The following is a 25,499-nucleotide window of genomic DNA, read 5'->3' on the forward strand; positions in this document are numbered from 1 at the left end:
GAAGGGTGAACAGATCCTGCTCCAGCTATCTGTATGTATGTATAGTAGGCAGACGAAGCTGTGGTATTGTGAGCTTAAGCATTTTGTGAGAACTTATCCATTCAATTAACCTGTAGCTAATCACAAAATGACCTGTAGGTAATTGAACTCGGGAGAAGTTGACGAAGCCTTTGACTTTTCTATTTCTTTCTCCAAGCAGTAATTTACAGTGTTCAACTGCTTACACAGCAAACGAAGCTTTTTGTGTCTGGCAGGTTCTCTTGTAATCAGTTGATACTCTGATAAAAGCCCCTAATGATTAAGTCGGTTGTATAATACAAATCACTAGTTATACGTTCAATTTACACTTTCTGGTAACACATTTAAATTCCTAAGACCTCACACGTTTTAACATTATTTCAAGTTCCAATGTAACTCGTTCAAGTTCTGCGTTGAACCTCAAGTTCCATTTTACATATTCAAGTAATACGTTCAATTTGAAAATTACACGTTCAGGTAACACGATCACGTTCAATATTATGTCCAGGTTCAACGTTTCACGTTTAACCTCCACGTTTAAACAACTTCAAGTTCCACGTTCCGTGTAATGTATTATATATAGATATATACTTATTATCTTTATATGCAAGGTCAACAGATTCTCATACCATAGGGACTTGTTATGTCAGAGTCAATGTCTGTTATTCAATTGTTTTTGTCCGATGACGTCCAGGATGACATGAGTGTATGTAAATGAAATATCCATTAATTCCATACATCTAAAAAATTAAATTACATATCCCAAAGTGACATTTATCGGATTTTATAACCAAGTCATTCCGGGTTTGGTAATGATATTATGTTACAAGGCTTCATTTTCAATAGTTCCTGTCAGTTTGAGTGTCATCTTCTTGTCAAAATGGCGCTGAGATTTATACATTTTATACAAAAAAATAACCATATATATGAAGGAATAAAATTAATGAAAGACTTGTCGGTATTTAGTATTCAATTTCACTATGTCGTTAGACGTACAATTTCATCTAAGTACCCTTGCTTTCAATTCATCTAACACAAATTGATTTGACAAATTATGCAAATCTATCGAATATATTATTTCAGTTATCCTATTTTATCATATTAATTATACAAACCACAACAAACAATCGCCTTTGTAAAAGCTTATAATCTAATAAATGAAAAGATGGTATATAAATACAATGAATATATGATCAAATAACACACAGCAATATGTAATATTACTGTTGACAAAAGACCGCGACGGTTTAAGCAGTCAGTAGTCAACATTAGTAAACAAATATATTTAGAAACAGATAAATAAATACGTACATAGTTACAATACATGGATTGGGAAACAAGTGACAACGTTAGTATTATAGGGTTTTTGCATGAATATTGCGTAATATTGTCCCGAGTAGAAATTTATTTTGCACGAGCTTGCGAGTGCAATATATGTTCTACGAGTGACAATATTCCCCAATATTCATGCAATAACCCTTTTATTGTATAGCAATATAATATTTTAAAGTAAAATTTGTTTTAAACTAAGATTTTGTCGTTGATGACGTCATGAATTTTGAAGATTTATTGCACCCTAAGTTTTGGTTACTTTCTGTGGGAAATATTATATAATATTATACAATAATAATAGTTATCAAAGGTACAAGGCTTATACTTATATACACCAGAAGCGCGTTTTGTAACGAAAAATATCGAATATTGTCCACTAATAAAACTAGTCATTAACGAAAGAGAAAACAAAATAACAAAAATAATAAATACTTTCCGAAAGTCCAATGAGAAAGAACAACACGAAACCATATGCATTATATAAAAAGGAGAAACGTTTGCTTAAGTAATCACCTAGACTCTGCTAATTGCTGAGTCGATCGAGAATACTAAGAAATAAAAAAAGCAGTCAGTAGTCAACCTTAGAAACAGATAAAAAAATATTCCTTCTCGGATCTTGTACTAACATGTACTTTATAAGGATTGTCATTTTTCTACTTGTTGGTCTATATCTAGAATAAAAAAAAAACCAGAATCTTGTTCTTCTTAACTCATTTTATCAAATTGATTCAGACATAAGTTTAACATATTGAAAGATACGAAACTATATCTTATTTCCGTAAATAATACTTGCCTCAGCACATAGAAAATATTTTGCACATTGAGAAGTAGTTACACTTGTGAATTTCAGATACCAAATATAATTACGGATTTTCTTAAAGCTATTTCTAACTATATCAAACAAGATTGTTAATTGATAAAAAATAATGAAGCTTCTGAAAGAAAACACCGTAATCAAATGAATGTCACCAGACAAAAACATATGGAATTATCAAAATAACCTAAGGGCTTGGTGAAAGAGCTCATAAATTGAAGAGGATTCCTGGTGTCATTATTTTTTTGTCAGAAGGAGAACTTCAATTACAATATTAGGTACCAATACGTTTTATTGTATCTATACATAACCCTCCCGATCTTGTACGTGTAATACAATTATTATCATCATGATCATATTGGCCTGGGAAGAAAAAAGAAAAAAAATGTGACGTCATCACTTACTCAAAAGAAAATAATTTTTAAGCTTTGTTATTCAATAACACGTGTAAGGCGCTAATGCATGGTATAAAAATATACTCGCAAATTCTATATTTGACATTCAATTGGCATTGTACGCAAAATCAAAAATGTGCCAATTCCTAATCCATTTGCTCTGTATTTGGCACATTTTTTTTTGAATTGAGGGTCCCCAATGTTCTTCAACTTAATACTTGTTTTGCTTTCTAACTTTTTTGAACTGCACGTCACTTATGATTCATATGTAGACGAAACGTGCGTTTCGCGAATTTAAATTTAAGCATGGTACTATTGATAAATATTTAATCCCTCTAATAGACATCTTTGTTTAAATATCTTTTAGAAAACTTTTTTTTCAGTTAAGAATTAGCTTATGTCATAATATCAATGACAAGAAATGAATTTTTATTCAGATTTTGCATTTACTGCAAGGACTTTTTATGTTTTTGTTTTTTTTAGAAAAATATAAAATTAAATAATAAAGTCAACCAATCTAGAGGCTCTGTATGATTTTAAGATACATATATATATATATATATATATATATACATGTAACTGTTTGATTTTCAAAATCAAGGGTCCAAAACCTCTTCTAATCATACCAAGTACCATGAGCAAGCAACATAACCAGATACATGACACTAATTGCAGAAATGCTTGCTTAATTATTCATATAGACTCTGCTAATTGTTGAGTTGATCGAGAATACTAAGAAAATATTCCTGCTTGGATCTTGTACTAACATGTACTTTATAAGGATTGTCATTTTTCTACTTGTTCTATATCCGGGATAAAAGAAAAGCGAATTTTGATTTTCATAATTCATGTTCATTACTTTGCTTCAGACATCAGTAAAAATCATTAAAAGAAACCAAACCATATCTTTAATTCATAAAGAAAAATGCTTGCCTCCGCACATAGAAAATATTTTGCACATTAAGGAAGGATTATGCTTGTTTATTAGAGATACTAGCTATAATAAGATTTTATGATAAAGATTTTCTTTAAGCTATTTTTTTAACACTATCATACCGTATTGTTAATTGACCAAACAATGGTGATAAAGAAAGAAAACAACGTACTCAGATGAATGTCACCAGACAAACACATATGGAATTATTAAAAAAACCGAAGGGCTTGGTGAAAGAGATCATAAATTGACGAATATTTCTGGTCATTATTTTTTTGGAAGGAGAACTTGAATAACAGTATTGTGTATCAATAATTTTCTTTGTATAAGAGAATCCTTTTTCAAACATAACAAAACTAAACGGGTTCGTGCAATAGCATAATTATCATATGGGCCTAAGGCAAATAAAACCCAAAATTTTAACCGTCATCGGTAAAAAAAAAACGTAGTGGCTAAAGCTTTGCTAGACCATTTGAGCGTTGATGAATGCCTTTTGATAATTTTATCCCGTGCAACATGCGCGGTATAGTGCAATGCAATGATATACTCTCAACGTGAATATCTATCAATTCTATAACCCTTTAAATTTGAAATGAATTTGGAATGAAGTTGGTATTATCAGTAAGTGAATAGCATAATATATAATCAGGAAATTAAGGCTTTTAAAACTCAGATATGATTTCACGTCAAAAACAAGCTGAACAGCTAATATTTGACATAAAATTGTCATTTTACGCAAAGCAGTTTGGAAAATTAAATATGTGCCAATTCCTAAACTATTATGTTTTCCTTTCATAAACATCTTTTAAAATAAATATATTTTTTCAGTTAAGACATACTGGACTCCAATCTGAATTGACTAAGATTATCAGTTTTTCTATCGAAGGGTGATTGTTTTCTACGGGCACTCTGACTTCTTCCATGCATAAAAACTGGACGCCTCGAAATAGTCCAAATGTTGTGCTCAAAAGTGGCGTTAAACACCAACACTCTATCAATCAATATGTTAAGAATAAGTACATACATGCCTTTAAACCAATCACAAAGAGGGTACAAAACACTTGAGGGACAGACAAACTGTCACCCGAGACTTTTGCAGATTTTGCATTTACTGCAACAATTTTTCAAGAATACACGATTCAGAGTATGTTTATGATATCAAGATAGCTATATAAAACTGTTTGATTTTCAAAATCAAGGGACAAAATCGACTTATATTAGCATACCTTCTCTGTAGAGCAGTTTATATTTGAAGTAATGTAAATGCATTGTTATTCGTTTTACTTATGGTGTTTTGTTTGTTAATAGTGTCTTTACACCTGTTTCGAAAATAGCACAGCCGAGATAATTTTGTCTTTTTGTTTTGTACATTTTTTCGATTAAATAGTTGGATAACACAAATATCGTATTGGAACGGAAGATCTTAAACCATATCACAAAATCAAACGACCAAACACATCAAACGAAATGATATCAAACTATCCTCCTTTCTCACTCTGCAGCGCCCTATTTGTGACAATTTGTTCACGCATCGATGACAATGTAATTGAATTTGATTTGTAGTACATGTTAGAGGTTTAGCACTATAACACCAGGTTTAATCCACCATTTTATACATTTATTCATTTGGAAATGCCTGCACGAAGGCAGAAATATGACAGTTTTTTGTCCATTCGTTTGATATGTTTTATCATTTGATTTTGCTATTAGATTAGGGACTTTCCTTTTTGAATTTTTTTCGGAGTTCAGTATTTTTTTTATTTTAATTTTTTCTCTAATCAGTGGTTGTTATTTGTGGAAAACCCGGAAACCTATACCACACATCACAATTGATCAGTGTTGACGTTTTTATGCTTGAAATCTACAAAGTAGTATGTTTCACTCCTGATTTGATTATGAATGTTTATTTCTTTTCTAAACTTTTCACAATGCAAACGTTTGAAAATGGTAATTGCACTTGACAAAAACAGATATCTAACCAGTGAAAATCTGAGAAACACGTTGCTGGTAAAAAGAAAAAAAAAATCAGAAATTTAATCAAGTTTGCAATATTTCACTGCGTAATGAATAGATTTTAAAATCCTTTCGGGACATTCATATTAAATTGCTGTAAAAATGATGCACTGTAAACATATATAAGACGGAAGCATACTTTTTTTTGTACAGTTCAAACTATTGGGTTAAGCAGTATCCATTTATAGCCTTTGTTAATGCTGCTGTTAAAGGCAAATATCCTTTAATCCAATTGTCAATCGTTACCATGGCTTGATCAAGTTGAACAGGAATTAAGAATCATGGAAGCTATTCCGTTTTATACAAAATTTCCCGTTTAAATCAATCAACTTTTGGAAAACAATTTAATTCAGCAATCACCTGTATAAACCTAAATTATGTGATACTATATAGATTAATTAGTCAAAATAATATTTGTTGTAAGGTATCGTTTACAACAATATAGGCTGTTTCCCAATGACTTGCTTTGCTTTGAATGAAAGTACTTACTTTTTACAATGATGTAATTGAAATTAGCGGTTTTCAGGGTGAAATTTGTTCGCTTGATTTATTGCTTCCGGTGGATCGTCGTTAATATTTGTATTTTATTTCCTTCAAGCTCACTAAGCCTTCAGGGTAGGCTCGCGTGTTTGTGTGTGTGGTTTTATTTTTACTTAAGAGGAGCAGGTTCATTTCTTTTTTCCGATTTATTCAACCCTTTCTTCTACGATCATAGAAATTTAAAAATCTTAATTAGTTTCATTTTGTAATATGTCATTTTTTAATTTTCAGGAAGAACAGTTAGCATTCTTGATATTTTTGCTAGTGGTAACAACTATTGGTAACTCAATAGTTCTTGTAGCAGTGTCTTTAGCTAAAAATAGATCCAGAATGACCTTCTTCATCATGCATTTAGCTATTGCAGGTCAGTATTTTTAATCGTTAACAGCCGTCAACAATAGGAGATACTCGACAATTTTCGCTTGGCTCACAATTACATTGTTCTATTCGTAGCGAGGATCACCGAGTTGTTACGATTTTTTGTTAATATTGGATACGATGTTTCCTCATCAATTTTTTTCGATAGTGTTCTAATAGTTATTCTTCTTATGAGTAGGACTTTTTGTAGAATTTACTAGAAATATGTGGCAAGACTTTTCTTTCAAAACTTTAAAAATCCTGTATTTATTTTAAAGCCACCGACCGATTCTGCAATTACTCCATTGTTTACTTACAGCAAACAATTTTTTGTAACACACATTCACATCAGTCTCTTACATACACATTTTGAATTTTCAACTTGTTGGTTGCACTTAACAAATGTGTTCCTTTCGGCTTAGTCGAACATTGACTGTATCTAAACTTCATTGATATGGTAATTTGGAATTGTCAATACAACCTGATTGCTACATCGATAGCATGGGACTATTAAGAACTCATTTGAATTGTTGGTTATTGTAATTCATATACAATATGAAGATGTAGTATTGTTCATTGTACATTTTTTGTAACAATGCTATCATGCCTGCTAAAACTTCAATGTATATTATTTTTCTTAATAGGTTTTCCAACAAATATTCGAAAACCCACGAGTGATTTAACACAACTGACACATCTAGTTATACCGTTGTTTCAATACATTATACCGATTTCATTCTCCATTTAGTGTTCAGTGATGCGTGACAAAATACATCAACTGACCGAAAATAATGATATTTATTTTTTATATTTGTTTTTGTTGATTGATTGATTGGTGTTTATTCAAGTATAAATATAATTGATCAGAAACGGTCAATGATCATCTATTCTAGTTCTTTTGATCAGATTTGTAGATAATTATAGAATTTCATTTATTGAAAACATTAAACGTGTCAGAGCAATTGTTACACTCCAAATCAGAGAATCGCGCCACGAGTTGATTATTTTTCGATATTTGAAATCATGAATTATTTACATATTTTATCACATTAACCACGGATTAAAAAAAATATAGAGAATGCAAGGCACTGTATCTCTTTGATCAATTCTTCAAACGCAACAGTATCTACAAGTTCTTCATGTTCTTTGTAACACCCATTTTAGTAAAAAAAAAAATAACGTCAAGGTAATGAAAATATTAAGTTGTTTTCACATGTGAAATTATCAGTTTTTATTTCTAAACTAGAAGTACATTCTTATGCAGTTTACTCGTATTTCATACATTTCGAATAAAAATAAAATATGTTAAACAAACGGCTACATCAAGATATTTTACGATTGAATAGATTTGAAGATTCATAGCAAAATTTTTTTCACAAAAACAACAGAAACGTACTTTTGTATAAGGGAAGTTTTCACTGAGGAAATCAAACTAGTTTGAAAATAAATTTACAATATACAACTTTTAATCAATGATTTAGTGAGAGCACGTCACTGGAAAAAATGCAAACAATTGAGAATATTTAATTAAGTTTGCAATCTTTCAAAACATATTCATAAAACGTCAAAAACTCCTTCAGGGACAATAAATTCGGCATGGTTACCAATAACTGTAAAAATAATGCAGTCAACAACACGGCGGAATTTGTTGAACGTAACAATAATTCGGTTAAGCAGTTAAAAAATTAGTGCAAATATTTTGCTGTGCAGTAAAACAAGTTGTTTGTATTCGTTATTATACTTGCTTCAATAGATATTTTGTATTATGTAAATTAAATTCTGTTTTATAAAATAAACATTTCAAATCATTTAAAACTTTGAATCACCACTAGGCGGTATTTAACCAAACACATTTTCATTCATTTACAAGAGGTTCAATAATAGACCAAAAAAGGTGACTAAGAATCAATAATTGATAGTTAAATTAAACTTGTAATTAATTATAGAATATTTAAACCAAGAATTTAAATAAAGCAAAGTATCCAAAGAGAATTACTAGTGGAACACCAAATTAAATTCAAGGATGCGCGTCTCGAGTATAATATTTTGGTTGTTTGGATTTTTGTATCAGTGTTAATTTTAGAACATTGGGCTCTTTCATAGACAAATAACATTAATTTTTATTTGGTTACAGTGAGTTTCATTCTATAAAGGGAAACAAAGTGTTTAAAATTGCAGAAAAATATCATAACCTTTATTCTTCAGATCAATAGAATCAAGTTGTTATGTAATTATACAAGTAGCAATATCATGTTAACTAATAAATAACGGCAAATTGATTATGATACCAGATAGTTTATCTTTAACATTGATAAAATGTGACAACTCAACTTAAAAATCAAATTTATCAATTGATGGGTTTTACACATGTTGCCTCTTGTATAGATATTCCATTCATATGTTTCTATGTATATTTAATTTAATCTTTTTGTCAATACTCTCTATTGTTTTTATATAGTAACAATGTGTTGCATCATAACACTTAATACCAACCCGATGGTACGTCATTATCAGATGTTAAATGTAATTTTCATGTTTGTGCAACGCGCCGATTACAATTCATCATTCTTGAGATATCAACAAAGCCAAACACTAATGTTTGCCTTTTACGGTCAAAACCCCGATTAATTATACGGTTGATACGATATAAAACTGTCTACACATAATATCAATAGAATCTATATTGAACCTGGACTGAATGAAGATAAAAAGAAATATTTTTCAGTGATTGATTCGAATGTCGTCAAATTGATCAATTCAGAACCACTGTATATACGTCTTATTATCGGTTAGTTGCTCCCCCATTTTACAAAACTTTTGAATTTGTGAAATAATAAGGATTTTCTACCTCAGGAATATATTACCTTACCTGTATTTGGTAAATATTTTGGTCCTCAATGCTCTTCAATGTCGTACTTTATTTTGTCTTTTAACCTTTTTTGAATTCGAGCGTCACTGATGAGTTTTTTGTAGACGAAACGCGAGTTTGGCGCATATACAAAATTTATTCTGGGTATCTGTGATGAGTTTTAATTCCCCGGGGGTATCACCAGACCAGTGTTCAGCACTTCTATGTTGACAAGAATTAGTATTGATATGGTCATGTTTATATATTAACTGCTTCAACAACTTTTGAATTTTTGAAATACTGTTTACAAAATTTTAAATTTTTTGAAATACTAAGGTTTTTCTTCCTCAGGAATAGATTACCATAGCTGTATTTGGCAAAAATGTTAGGGATTTTGGTACTTAATGCTTTTCAACTTCGTACTGTATTTGGTATTTTTTACACTTTTGATTGATTCACGCGTCATCATGGTCATTGATGAGTCTTTTGTAATCGAAACGCTCGTCTGGGGTAAATACAAAATTTAAGCCTGGTATCTGTGATGATTTTTTTTTACATATTCCCGACACACTTTGTTTACTCATATTTATTGAAATTGAAGAACCACGTTATCTTGAGTAATGTTCGTTTTGAATAAAAAAGATATTTGATATTGGGCGTTACGTATAAAAATATTTAAAAAACTACTTCCGAGATGATCGAAACCAAATGATTTTATTGCTACTACTGGTGGAAATGTATTTCCCCGAGGGTATCACAAGCCCAGTAGTCAGCACTGTATGTGCTGACATGAATTGTCATTGATATTTTTATATTTATAAATTTACTGTTTACAATTTTTGATTTTTTTTGAAAAACTAAGGCTTTTCTTCCTCAGGCATAGATTACCTTATTGTGTTTGGCAAAACTTTTATGAAGTTGTGTCCTCAATGCTCTTCAACTTCGTACATTATTTGGTCTTTTTAACTTTTCATGGATTCGAACGTCACTGATGAGTCTTTTGTAGACGAAACGCGCGTCTGGCGTATATACTAAATTTAGTCCGGGTATCTATGATGAGTTTATTCACTTGTTTATAAATATATTGATATGGTTTTTTTTAAATAATCAAAGAAAAAGAAAGAAATGAAACTGGAATAACCGTGAAACTTAAATAACATTGAAACTGGAATACCCTTTTGTTTTCAAAGATGAAAGAGTTGCATCAACTCTCTTATTTATGTTTACACTTGTTTAATATTTAATTCAACATTACTTGGTACCGTATCCTCTTTTCAGATTTGTTGGTCGGATTAGTGAGTTTAATGCCCGATTTAATATGGCGACTGGCTGGACAGTTTTATGGAGGCGAAGTACTTTGCAAAATTGTTAAATTTTCACAGGTAAGATACCTACAGTTAGTTTGAGGATCAAGATTAAATGTTTATTTTGTACAGCAAACATATACTCTGACTTTTTTTTTCTTTTTTTTTTTAAAGTTTAAGTCATTTATATGTTTTAAGTATAGTGTGACGTCCGTTTTGACTGAACTAGTACACAATTTTAAATTGCGGCTAGCTATAGACCACCTCTAGCTGCGGGATTTTCTCGCTTCGTTGAAGACTCATTGGTGTATTTCGGCTGTTGTCTGCTCTTTTGTCGAGTTTTTGTCTCTTTGACATATTCCCCATTTCCATTCTCAAATTTTATATTGTATTTTTTTTACACCAAGATAAAATTTGAGTGACAGAAACGTTAAACTACTATTCGAAATTGAAATATTAAGACAAACTTCTCATTAATAAAGAAGAAAAAAAATTGCATGTTCAGATTGATAGAACTAAGAGGAATTGACGATGATTTTCAAAATAGTTAGACATAACGTCGGAATTCAACGAAATTGTTCTCTTTATAATTATTATTTTTCCAAAAAAGTAAGAATTTTAGAGAGGCTACAGTACTTTAGCGATGTGCATCCTGTCAATCAGTAAATAATATTCAATTCAAGGTAAAAATCAAAATTTGAATGAATTACATAACCTCAAAACAGATCGAAAACTTCCGCGTAGTAGAAGTGCTTTGGAGTAAGGAAAATGACCATTGTTATATTATAGTTTGTTTCTGTGTGTGTTACATTTAATTTTTGTGTTTCAGTTTTGTCATTATTCTCCGCTTATATTTGATGCGTTTCCCTCAGTTTTAGTTTATAACCCATATTTTTTTTTCTAAATTGATTTATGAGTTTTGAACAGCGGTACACTACTGTTGCCTTTATTTATCTAAACTCGTACTCTAATCTGTAAGTGTTTGGATGACAACTTTTACTCACACGCTGCGAAACATTTCAGAAACAACATGGAGTGATAAAACAGCTATCAATCAGTAAAGGACGAAAAACCTAGAACTTGCAACAAATTTTAATCAGATTAGAAACCTGCCTCATATCTCTACTAACGCCTAGCAATTTACAATGAGGGTCGGTTGAAAACCAAATTAACGACAAAAAAAATTACTAGTATTCAACTTCCCATTTGTAAACGTTCCATTTCTAAGTAGAATTATTACAATATCTCCTACCAACGGAGTATATTTTTCTCCCAGTTGTTACGATGGCTTGTATTTCCTAAATATATTGCTGATATCATATAACTTATGCTTAAGACTTTTTTTATGTTTCGATCATATATTAATACATATGATACTATTTTCTAATCTGCAAATTAAATTGAACCAAATTTCATAGATGAAAAATCGAAAAAAAACAAATTATTCAGGCTAATAATCAAGAAGTAATTACATAATATAAATGAATCGAAAACTCTTATCGTTACGCTGAATAATTCTGCCTATAAAATCACAGTACTAAAGATTAACAATATTGCATAAGAATTATATTTTATTCTAGCAACTGTTGAATTGAGAAAGCAATGACTAAAAATGAAATTATTACAACGAACAAGTGCAATTTTAACTTGAGAAAATGCATATTTCCCTTGGATCATTAAATACCACAATAAATGTAAAACATTTAGTGCAATTGACATTATTTCACGATTAAAGAAAGAACATTATTCTGTTCAATTTAGATTACATCGCTGCAATTACACCTTAATTGAAATATTCATCTGATCATGACTTAAACAAGGTTGCGTTAATTGTCATCTTCACGTGATTATAGTACATTGTTTTCTCGTTAACACATCGTAAATCGAAAAGTTATTATTTTCTGTGTTAACTGAAATCGTCGTAACGTGTATCTGAGGCTTAACTTTAAAGAAAACGTAAAGTTTATTAAAGAAAATTTGTCATGTTTTTAATATCTCGAACATATTAATTTCTACAGGTCACTGCAACTGAGCGTAAAATTGAATTTTATTAATTGAAATTAATTATATTTCTTTGAAATTATTCTAACGCAGTATGACCTTCCGATTTAAACGGTGTACTATTTTTTATCCATTTTTTATATCATAAGCAACGATCTGCGACTGTTTATCTTTAATTATAATCATAGCAAGACTTCGGTAATAGTCGCATAAGAAAATGTCTGATCACATAACTTTATTAAATTTCTACGAAGGAATCGTGAGGTCATGCAAGTAATACAGTAATTTAATATATCAATGGTGAGACGATAATCTCTCGCTTAGCAATTGAATGAAGCAAACTATAGAACAAAAAATCACTTTATTAAATTTCTGCCTAAAAAGGTTGTGAGATTTCTGCGTTCCAACACGATACCTCTGAGTTCTCACTTAAGACTTCTACGTTCCAACCAGAAATTTATCAATTTCAATTTAACATTCCTCAGCTACTATGCATAATTTCTTTTTTATAAGTTTAAAGTAGACATTTTTACATTATAAATAACTTTTTATGCCATGCCAAGGATAGTCGATACGTTTAACCAACAGATTGTCATTACAATTATTTCGTAGATTCAGTATGTTTACATGAGTTTTACAACACATATTCTCAGGGTAGACGAGCAGGAGATCAAAATCGATTTTTTGTTTAGTATAGCTTTTTTTCTTTCATCTTACCAGTGTGTTCTTTTACCTTGTTTTACCTATTTTGTGTCTTCAGATAATTATCTGATTGGCTTCATATTTTGAAAAAACCGTCATCATACACCTTATCACTAATACCGGCTGACCCGGCCGCTTCACATTTTGACGTCAACAACAATCACTTTTCCATTGTGGCGTCAAAATTTTACGGGAACCTGTGCGATATCCGGTAATGGCAGATAAATAGCGATAAGGTGTATTGAACATATGCACAACTGTTTTCTGAATTCACTTTAAACCGCATTTACATCATTTTAATAAATAACCCTAACATTAGGACGATGATTATTCCGATATATATTGACAATTCAGACTGTCAACGACATGACGAAAAGCTACTTCGCTTAATTTCACTGACAATGTTATGAAATAACAGCTTGAAAGTGATTTTCTAATTAAAATTATTCAATTTAGTTTTCATTTGCGCTCGGTTTTTACAAAACGTTGCACAATGTTTTACAGTTCTTTATAATTTGCAATCATTTGTAAAAGTTCACTCTTATTTCGGTTTCCGATAAAAAAAAAACCAACCTTATAATATACTGATAAAGGTAAAAGACCAGAAGACAAACATTAAGAAACAACACACAAAATAGACAACTAATCACTGAGCTAAAAAAATCATAAAAAAAAAACGGGTAAAGGAATTCTCCCTCCTCCGAATGCAACATTCTTATCATATCAAAAGAACTACAGTAACCCGACTGTATTATACTTTTTCTTTAAAATTAATGTAAAGATCGAAACCTTTATGATATACACACACTAGTGTCTTGTTATCTCGTTATGAACCAAGTGACTCATTAAAGCATATTTGATCAGTTCACGACGAACCACGTGATCGAAGGAAGTATCTCTCGTCAGTTCACGAGAGTTTTCGTAATGTGCCACGAAAGGCTATTTACGATAATGGTCATAGTTAAACATGTTAAACATTTTCAAAATCTGTTCTACAAATCTCTACGGGTTATTAATCAGTGATAATAAATCGTTGTTACTCCTGTCAAACAATGTACTGCAATGATCAAACCAAGTTTGGTGAAGATTATTATATATAGGCTCAAGAGATTTTGTCCGGAAACTAAAATATTGACGGCCAGAAGATCGGATGTAATTTATCATATTGTATGTCGGCGTCAACACTGTCGCAACTCTGCTAATAATGCAAATAAAGGTTGCTAATTTCCGTGTTCAATCCATTTGTTTACTGTTAGTATACATTTGTCAATAATACAGTTTTCTTTCTTCCAGTGCCTTGTCACATACGGGTCAACCTTCGTCCTTGTAGCGTTAAGTATTGATAGATTAGATGCCATAGCTAGACCATTAGGATTTTCCACAAGTAGTAAGATATCTAATATAGTTTTCCTTTTACATGAATATAACAATTTCTAAGTTTCCTTAGCTTTAATTCCACTGTATTACAAGTGGACGTCTCGATGTTGTTATACCAGATGTAATCAAATATTTTTTTTCTCTCACAAGTGTCCTCTTTCAATTCGATTGACATTGCAAATTGACATGATATCATTATCTGGACTCTGTTCTAGTAACATATATTAAGATCCTGTTTCAAGGAATTGACAGTAATGGGGATCAACAAACACACCAACAACTAAAACATACCATATACAATTACATCAATATATAGCAGTATACTGTTTTCCCATTCATATTGTGTCTAAATCTAGCTTTAAGGACCTTATTATAAATGGAATTTATTCAAAGTTTAAAGCACTAAAACACAGAATGAGATATGAAATCTTACGCGACTGTTAAACAAGTAAGAGGGTTAGTTAGTTATAAAACCAGGTTCAATCTATTATTTTTTACGTAAGAAAATGCATGTATTTAGAATTTATGTTTTCACTTACATCTAATTCAAAAGGGTGGAGACAATTTTTTTTTGAGATTTTTTTTTTTAAATTATTGTTTTGTCATAATCTTACATTGTACGTTTTGAGTCTTGATTGTCCTGTCAAGTATACAAAACACTACACAAAGGAGTCGCCAAAGAAGGTGCAGTTCTACATTGTTCTGAATCCAAATATTTGTATTATATATAATACGCGGTTTAATTCACCAATACATAATACAATTCCGGAACCAAGTCAGTAATATTACTGTTGTTTATGGTGTTTAGTTTTGCCATTTGATAAGGGACTTTCCGTTTGAATTTTCCTTCAAGTTCGGTTTTTTTGTAAGTTTATTTTTTTTTTATTTAATAATAAGTACATATGTAATGATTGCAAATGAGACAATGTTTTCCTTTATTGCACTCCTAAACGAAGTCATTGTCTGATATTAACGCTCATTGGAGTACACGAACGTTGATTACATTTGATCAATCCCTTAACTAACGAAACAGCTTGATTCTGTTTGTCGACCAAGATTGAAAGTCCATGACAAAAATATTTGAATCAACACTTTGCTGTAGACACATGTTTATAATTACATTTCAACAGGAAAAAGTCAGACAATTGAATAAATGACTGATGATTCAACATGTTGATTAAATGTCTTCATAATATGTAACATTCAAAACTAAGTAACACATTAATTTTAAATTTGTAAAAGGTGATATAAGTTAGAAACTTACATTGCTTCTTATTTAGTTTCTAGTTTTTTTCTCTCCATCATGTTGCGCCATTTCAAGCGCCGTCTTTTGTTTTGACTCTTGTCAGTTTTTCCCTACTTCACAACATGAAAAGATCAAAATCCTACATTTATTTTGTGTTAAAGCTATCTATAAAGAAACGTTCTAATAAAACAAAATCTTTTGCGCGTTTTAATTTCGATAACTTCATGAAATTTTCAGTAGCATTCAAAATAAAACATAGTGAAGGGCAGATCAATAAAGAAGTTACAAATTAAAACATTTTCTGATTTTGCTTTGCTATTCATGTTTGCAGTTTTATAGTTTATAAACAGAAAATGACCAGTATATCGTTGTGATACGTTCTTTTCAACTTAAGATCAAACACTGAGTACTCTTTACCCTAGATAAACTTGACGAATATCGATTTAAGGTGGTACCCAACACTTTCACTAAAATTAATTTTGCTCGTTTAATTTTCTTTAAAAGTATTTACTGTGACTCTTTGACAAAAATATAAAACTTTTAGAAAATTTGAACCAACCGTTTTATCAGAAAAATTACACTGGTTATATAGCAGTTTGACAAACACTTATTTTGATCATTGAGAAGCTTAACATTCCCTTAACAACATAACGTAATTAAAACGTTTGGCTGAATTTACAGAGTTATCTCACTGTAGTGTTAGGTACCACCTTAAAACTAAAGTGAGATCATTGCTTGTGTTGGTATAGGTACTGATCTTGAATCTGATTTTCATAATTAAAAGCATAGAGTAAATTTGCATTACTATACAGTTACAACACATTCTATTGTTCTGTCGATATAATTTCTGAATGGATTTGTCACTCATAAACTTTTTTCCTAATAGATACGTAAAGTGCACCGTTTAAAATTCAGTAGCTGCAACTAATCAAAGTCAATCTAATGATTGAGATTTTAATAAATACTTTTAAAGGCATGTTTAATCAATTTAATTATTTAAGTGTTTTATATCTTGTACTTTTATTGTGTCTTTTGTGGAGAGTTGTCTTGTTAGCAATCAAATCACAGCTTTTATATTCTCTGCAGGGACTGTTACTCGTGCTGTGTGGATGCAGTTTAATGTGTCCCCGTGCTTATAGCATGTATAGTATATGCCCTTATAATTTTACCTCTATGGTTTTTTGCTTGTAAGAGAGCTCTCTACATATCCAATTTCAATAATGTTCTATTTCTTCTACTGTATTTGTTTATGTCATTTGGTCTCGTGTGAAGAGTTGTTTCATTGGCAATCAATCCACATTTTTTATATTCACTGCAAGGACTGTTCCTCTTGCTGTGCGGATGCAGTATAATATTTCCCTGTGCTTGTAGTGTATGCTCCATTTCTTCTACTGTATTTTATTATGTCAGTTGATCTCGTGTGCAGAGTGGTCTCATTGGTAATCCTATCACATCTTCTTTATATTTTTTTTATAGAAGCTAGAAATAGGGTTCTTGTAACCACAGCTTGGCTAATTGCAGCAGTGTTCTCAATTCCTGCCGCTGTTTTATTTAAGACAGACCAATGCATGATAAATTTACCAACAATTGATGATTGGAAGGTAAGTTAATTGAATTAGGATTACGATACTTTTGCATTATAAATTTACCAACAATTGTACATTGGAAGGTAAGTTCATTGAATTATGATTAGGATACTTTGCAATATCAATTTACCAACAATTGTAAATTGTAAGGTAAGTTAAATGAATAAAGATAACGATACTTTTGCATTATAAATTTGCCAACAATTGTGAATTACAAGGTGAATTGATCGGATTATGATTACGAGATTTTTGCATACCTTAGTAAACTTATTTGTCCTACAAAGCTATTAATTTCTGTAGATTTTTATTATTGTCAAAAAAGGCATAGTTGTATTGTAACACAATTCGGAAATAGGCATAGCAAAAACAAACCAAAAAAGGAACCAAACACAAACAAGAGTCTACAAAACACTAAAATAAAAAAAAAACTGGATCAAAACTGAGCAACACAAAACCCAACCAAATATTATGAGGTGAACGCTGGGAAAATGTATGCACTTGAACTGTGAGATTGCTCAATAGTCAATGTACAGTAAAAACTCTTTAAACCGAACCTTTTCTGGATTTAAGAATTTGTTCTATTTTGGCCGATAATCGGTTTAAACAGGTTCACAACGCATACAATTTGATATGACGTAGCTTAAGAACAATGTTTGGTTGATACAGTTTTCGGTTTATGTAGGGTTCGGTTTAGCCAGGTTTCACTGTATTACATGTTCTTCAAATATAGGCTATTGATATGTGTGTGTATTTTGCCTTGTTCTTTCCTTCTTATAGCACTAACTGCATCGAAATATTTAAAGGCAATATAAAAACATACGGAAAAATGTTTGATTCATTACAAAGTTTGTGTAACATTATCCTTACGCTGAAATGCAGGAAAACATACACATACATTTTACTACTGCATCGAAATCGATATTTCTCTCTTCGAGTTGTTTGAAGAATATTATTTGAATGTCGTGAATGGAGATCTCGTCTTGGTCGAGACTATGCGGATCATTGCATAGTCTGATGACTTTGAGGCAAGCTGTATCTGTATCTACTGGCTTGACGTCATTGTACATAGTCGATCTTGCAGATGACGTAACAATTACAAATTTCAAAGTGAGCAATGATATTCGACGTCATTTAATTGTAATCAACGAGTGACTAAAAACAAACAACCATTAATGAGTATTAAAAAGATATAACCCAGTCAAGGACGATATTAATCGGTTTAGAATTAGTCAAAAACTAACCTAACATGTGGCAAATTGGAAGAAATAATACACATTGTTACCTACAAGATTACAACATCTGATGTTCATTATTTATTATGTTTTAATGAGCAAAAACATACGTTATTTAGTTACTTTTGGTGGCATTCTTCTCATTTTGTTTTAGAATATGAAAATCATTAATCTTACTCATTTGTATATAATAAATTGAGTGTTGCTAATAACGTTGACAAATATACAAGATAATTGGCAAATAACATAATAAATATGCGTTACATATGTTTGAAATGTCTGTTACTGATTTATTAACCTAATAATAAACACTTTTTCATATTTATGTAACCATTATTGCTCTAATAGCTATTAAAGGTACCAGGATTAAAATTTAGTTCGCTAGACGTGCTATTCGTCTACATTAGACTCATCAGTGATGCTCATATCTAAATATTTATAAAGCCAAACAAGTACAAAGCTGAAGAGTATTGAAAATCCAAAATTCCCAAAAATTGTGTCAAATACGGCTACGGTAATCTATAACTAGGATAAGAAAATCCTAAGTGTTTTCTAACCGTGGTAATTATTCCTGTACTTGTCATACCTTTTTTGTCTTTTCAGATTTATGTGACCATTATTGCCTTTGCCGTGTTCATTATTCCAGCAATTATTATAGCTTTTTGTTATGGTATTATGGTATATATTATAGTCAGCAAGAATTCTGCATTGATGGCGACAATGAAAAAGAAGCATGAAAGGAAACCGCTCTATTATAGACCAGGTATGAATTACACAACAAAAGGGGGGAAGTTATGTCGTGACATAAAAGCGTTGTGATAAAAACACGACAAAAGACAAATTGTGTTAGCTGTGACACGGAAAATGTCTAACAAAATAAAAAAATAAAACGAGTTATATAAAAATAGGGAGGTGTAGTATATTTAAAATGCATACCAAAAGTCAAAAAGTTGAGATGGTCATAAGGCTTTCAACAATGAGAAGAGCAAAACATATACGAAATGGTCGACAAAAAGGTACCTCAGCATAAAAATAGAAAACAATAAGCTCACGGCATGGTTTACTAGTATAACAAAACAATTTACGAAAAGTAAATATGACAGACATGCATCAACGACAACCACTTACCTACATGCTTCTGGTTTTGGACAGGCACATTAATATTGTGGCTAGGTTGAACAACTAGACTGTAAGAGATCAACCCTCCCATAATCTAGGACAGTAGACTAGGGTCACTATACAACATTAGAACCAACTAGCGGTCAGTTGAGAACAGCAAACTCATCAGATGAATATACATAGAAATTAATCTAACAAAAGAACTGTATCTGCGGTTAGTTAGACGCAAGTTTTACCTGTGTTCGGTGACACATTTGTTGATGCCACGATATTTTCAAGTTTACTACTTGTACTTGGTTGCATAAACTTTTGAAGTTTGTTCGGTGACCAGATTGTCGAATTTGCGACCATACAATATCTACCTGTGCTCAGAATAAACGGGGATTTTTTTAGGGAAATTGAATGAAATGCATTTAACAGTGTCCAAGTTTAACTCAAACTGGTTAGTTTGGTGCATTTTTTCTTGTTTGTACTTTTTACCAATCTCGTTATTTCAAGATACTATCCAATGATGTATTATCTTAACTACGATTTTCTGTTAATGTCTTTTCTAGATGTTGCTCGTTTCGACAAAATATTAAACTGAAACAAGATATATAGTCCCAACCCCTTTTAAGAAAGATTAAATAACGTATGCTGTATTGTTTTCAAATTTTTGTCTGTTTTGTCTTTTACAGAATTAAAAAATCAACGAAAGAAAGTTTCAAGTGTTCAGCATGATTCTAGAGCCAGTTCCAGAGGAATAATTCCACAAGCTAAAATCCGAACAATAAAAATGACTTTTGTTATTATTTTAGGTAAACATATTATAATGCAATTTATAAATATTACTTTAATGGTCACTATACAACGAATGCTAACGGTGTAACACTGTTTGTTTCCACAAGCTATCACCCGAACAATAAAAATGACATTTGTTGTTATATAAGGTAAGCATTCTGCAATACAATTTATAAATGTTACTCTTGCGACACTATTTGTTTCATGTGATATACACACCGTTTTGAAATTATTGCATGACAAAAACTACTTCTGGTTGGTTGTTTGGTATTGAGATTATAATTATATTTAGAACAATTATTTATAAAGTTTGGAATACGTAGAAGAAAAGAAGTTACATACTGTTGACATTTCTTGCTTTACTACTTATTAATTTGAACACAATTGGGACACAAAATGTATATGTTATGTTAAGCGAAATCAAGTAAATGTATTTTGATAACATGTAACAGAAAGCCAATGAAAAAGGTTTACAAACAATGCCAAAAGTATATTTTTAAAAGACGATAATAACCTTTTAAGAAACGTAATAGGCGAAGGTCCTCATTTATCAAGGATATGCATAGACCACTTTCGAGTTTGTACGTCACCGGAAAAAAAACTCGTCAATTATGCAAGCCTTTATGATGTCATTTACCAGATAGAGTGCCTGTATCCCTGCACTTTTAACGTTCATCAAGCGTCTTAGTGATCGTCGTTGTGAAGGATGAACTAGAAATACAATTTGTTCTGTAGGTAATTAATAACAATTTTCTAATGACAACAGTGCTGACAGACAATTAAAAGAATTCAATTTGCCGAATAATTAATAAAATATAGCTTCATAGTTTACACAATTCAATTTTAGAACGAAAGTGGCGACGCTACTTAAAGCACATATGATGACCACTAAAATCAAAGTTTTGACGGAAATGTATCGAAGTCGAAAGTTGTCTATTGATTTAACATAAAGAAATAGTCTTTTCAAAAATGTATCTTACCTGTCGACCTATATCTTAAATACAGCAATATTCTTATAACTATATGTATATTTTTTTAGTATTTATTATGTGCTGGAGTCCGTACTTTTTGTGGAATTTACTCCAAGTGTATGGACATATCAAGTCAAACCACACTAATATGCTGATAACAGTATTTGTTCAGAGTCTTGCACCACTTAATAGTGCAATAAATCCAGTTATTTATGGAGTATTTAGCACAAGAATTTGCCGACAACTTAGGTATGTGTATTTTCTATAATTAGTTTATTAATGTCAATTTCTAAGTCGAATTGAAACTGAGAATGGAAATGTAGAATTTGTCAAAGACACAACCACCCGACCAAACAGAAGATAACAGCCGAAGGCGTACTTCAGTTGGTCCTTAACAGAAATGTATAAAAGAAACTAAAATTTAAAATCATACATGACAAACATAGACCAGAGGCTCATGACTCATGACAGGCGCAAAAAATGCGAATGGGTTAAATATCTTTGTTGAGATCTTAACCCGTTCCTATATCTCTAGTCAATGTAGAACAAAAATCAAACACACAACCAAACGCACAATGAACGTTAGTTTAAAAGAAGTCCGAGTCCGATGTCAGAACAGGTAACAGAAGAAACTAAATAGAATGACAATGATAGATAAATCAACAAAAGACTACTAAGTACTAGCAGTTACTGACTGAAAAAGTTATAAATATTTAAATCTCGTAAATTGATTACGACGAGACACATACCTGAAGGTCATTCGAAACGTAATACAGTTAACTCTCGACTTCGAGATAACGAGAGTCGACTGTATGTCACTATTGAGTTGAGATACATACCCAACGTATTTGTCAATCAATTAGTGATGGTGACTGTAACATTCTTGTACCGTCAAATTCAGTTAACAAACGTATCTGTTCTCTTAACTTTTTACCATAGAACAACACAATACAGAACTTTGACGTAAGGGTTCAGCTTTTGGAAAACATACGGTGTCCCCCAGTTTCTAACTTCTGTGTCACGTTGGTCTCTGGGATAGATTTGTCTCATTGGCAATCATACCACATCATTTTATTTGTATACATACAGATCGTGTTATTAAATGCATGACAATAGTAAACAAACATGTGTCACAATTTTATAGTCATTGAGTGCAGAATGTCTGTCTCAACGTTTCTTTGCAATATGAAAACATGGACCTTTACTTATGGCACAATGTCAGTTATTTTTTTCTCAATCTTCTTCCACCAATGATTTACTCCTGGTATCTGTGATGAGTGTATATCATGTATATAGTCCATGTTTCAAATTTACGGGTGAATGACCTTCATCTTTCATTTCTTTTATCTATTGCAGTAAGAAGGTAATAATTAAACGTTGTTTTGATTTTATTTCTTTTTGCACGATGCAAGAGAAATCTGCATGGCGATGCTCACATTTCTACCTTTTTTATACAATAAATAATAATAATTTGAATCAATGTAAAGCTATTTCAATGTTAGTTCTGCATTCAGTGTGACAAGAAACAATCGATGTTCCAAACCGAAATTTCAATTCAATAATCTACTTGACAAGAGTAGTAAATTCAACATGACACAACTAATGAAGGGTCCGGTGGTCGAGAGGTCTAAGTCGTTACTACAGTAGTCACTAGCCATTCAAAACTGAGGTTGGAGATTCGAACCCCGCTCATTCAGGTGCACTTGACTCAAATCTTAATTGACTAAGATTACCAGTTTTCCTATTAAAGGTCTTCTCCGGTCACTCAAGCTTTCTCTACCAATAAAACTACTTGCATGAACGCTACGAAATATTCAAAAGCGGTGGTGCTTAAAAGTGACGTAAAACAAAATGAATAAATAAACAAATAACTTACGAAATATATAATTACAAAAAATATACATGTAGGGTCAGCAAAAATAATAATAAAACTTATTATTTAGTTTCCGGTAAACCTTATAACTGCATACTAAAGGGCTAGTTAAATTGCTATCACATACATTAAAGTTGTTTTATCAATTCAAAAAAAATTATATATATATACGGTAAGATTATTCAATCTTGCAGAATTTCATTACAGACTTTATTAACAAGTAATATGTATTTATAGTACATTCTTGGGACAACACGATCATAACACTTGATGCAAAAATGAAAATTGTGCTTTTTTGAATTGAAATCTGACTACTATAAATGGAATTGAATCTTATAAATGTTCATGCGGAAGATATGTGTTTCATGAATAAAAGAACTTACTTCATTTTAGTACTAACAAATCATTTGTCACTTTTATCTCATATGCCAAGTATGTTTACATGTGAAATAGTACAATAACGTAGTTGATGACCAATCATCCATATGTTGTCTCTTGATACATAAAGAATGCATGTACCAAGTCAGGAATATGACAGTTGTTTGTCATTTGATTGATTTGTTTGATTAATTGATTTTGCTATTTTGTAAAGAAATTTCCGATTGGAATTTCTTTGAAGCTCGCTATTTGTGTCATGTTTGTTTAAAAATTGCATCTCAATGTTATTTGAAATGATTTGAATTTGGAGTCATACTCAACTCACTTAATTGATGTGCTAACTATAGTGAAACCTTGCACTTAACTGAATCCTACATAAACCGAAAATCTGTATAAACCAAACATATTATTAAGCACCCTCATATCAAACTATATACGTTGTGAACCTGATAAAACCGAACATCGGCCAAAAACCGACGAAAATCTTAAGTCTCGAGGAGGATCGGTTTAAACAGGTTTCACTTTATCAAGTTATAATACAAGCTTATAATTGTCTCATTTTTTTATATTTCAGACGATTCAAAGCAGTAAAAGTAATTTGTGATATATTTCCTTTTTGTGCTGACCAAACTAGAATGCCATCTGATCATTCTACAATGGTAACGGACAACACGTTTACATTTCGACGTCAGATTATCTCCCCTAGCAGATCTATTTATAACCAAGGGGAAAGTTTTCAAATGGAAACTTGTGACCTGATAGCTAGTGTATTGCCTGACAAAAAACAACCAGCAATTATACGAAACTAAACGAATCAATTATTCCATTTGTGCACAAAAATGGTCAAACCGTTCACGTTTCTTGCAGAGGTTATTAAGGAACCGATTTTCATTTGAAAATGTTAGAGAACGTAATGAAAACGTTCATGTGATTAAGACATTGTATAGCGGGAATGAATAAAGGAAAGACGATGAACACTTGTTACATATTGTCTAATCAGCAATTAAAAAATAAACAAAGATGTACATGTACTTGGTGAAAATAAGATGTAGGCAAATCTCAAAACATGAAATGGACTGTTTACAAATCTTAAATGACTAGCATTTAACAGGTGATTTTGGAATCATTTTGAGCGCCAACTAACAATGTAAAATGTTCTTTAACCAAAAACTATATATATATACTATGTTTAAAAACTAATTGATGTTAAAGTTTGTTGTTACACATGAAAAAGATAATAAATACATTAAAAGAATAACTCATCAATGTTAAAAAAAAATCAGTCACAAACACGTAATGATAACAACACTATATATATTTTAAAATTAAAAAAACCGCTTTGAGTTTTTAAAATGGCATGCATATTTTTATCAAAACAACTAGACTGTTACCAATAAATATAAAACAACAACAAATAACCACTGAATTGCATGCTCCTGATTTCGGACATACTCGACATTCACTTCGCAACTCCTAACAATAATGCGGGTTAAAATGAGATTATATTATAAAGAGGCTCGAAACATACCACAGATACAGTCAAACTCATATATCGAAATAAACTGAGAACTTCATTACTAAAAAAGAAAAAGACAAATACACAAATAGTACATAAGACATACTATAAAGATAAGCAACACGAACCCCATAAAAAAACTGAGGGTGATTGTAAAATCATG

At 31.1% G+C, this 25,499-nt stretch overlaps 1 protein-coding gene across 1 annotated transcript in view; it reads left to right on the forward strand.

Annotated features, from left to right (window-relative positions):
* Positions 1 to 25,056, forward strand: part of LOC134694987 (cardioacceleratory peptide receptor-like) — a 36,028-nt gene extending 10,972 nt beyond the window's left edge. Inside the window, exons 2-9 of the mRNA XM_063556109.1 lie at positions 6,278 to 6,410; positions 10,530 to 10,633; positions 14,552 to 14,645; positions 17,358 to 17,482; positions 19,303 to 19,462; positions 20,496 to 20,615; positions 21,638 to 21,818; positions 24,395 to 25,056. Of these exons, the coding sequence (XP_063412179.1) occupies positions 6,278 to 6,410; positions 10,530 to 10,633; positions 14,552 to 14,645; positions 17,358 to 17,482; positions 19,303 to 19,462; positions 20,496 to 20,615; positions 21,638 to 21,818; positions 24,395 to 24,629 (1,152 nt within the window). The 3' untranslated portion in view covers positions 24,630 to 25,056. The remainder of the gene's footprint in view (positions 1 to 6,277; positions 6,411 to 10,529; positions 10,634 to 14,551; positions 14,646 to 17,357; positions 17,483 to 19,302; positions 19,463 to 20,495; positions 20,616 to 21,637; positions 21,819 to 24,394) is intronic.
* The last annotated feature ends 443 nt before the right edge of the window (positions 25,057 to 25,499 follow it).

Source organism: Mytilus trossulus, chromosome 13 (assembly GCF_036588685.1).
Source record: "Mytilus trossulus isolate FHL-02 chromosome 13, PNRI_Mtr1.1.1.hap1, whole genome shotgun sequence".
Lineage (NCBI taxonomy): Eukaryota > Metazoa > Mollusca > Bivalvia > Mytilida > Mytilidae > Mytilus > Mytilus trossulus.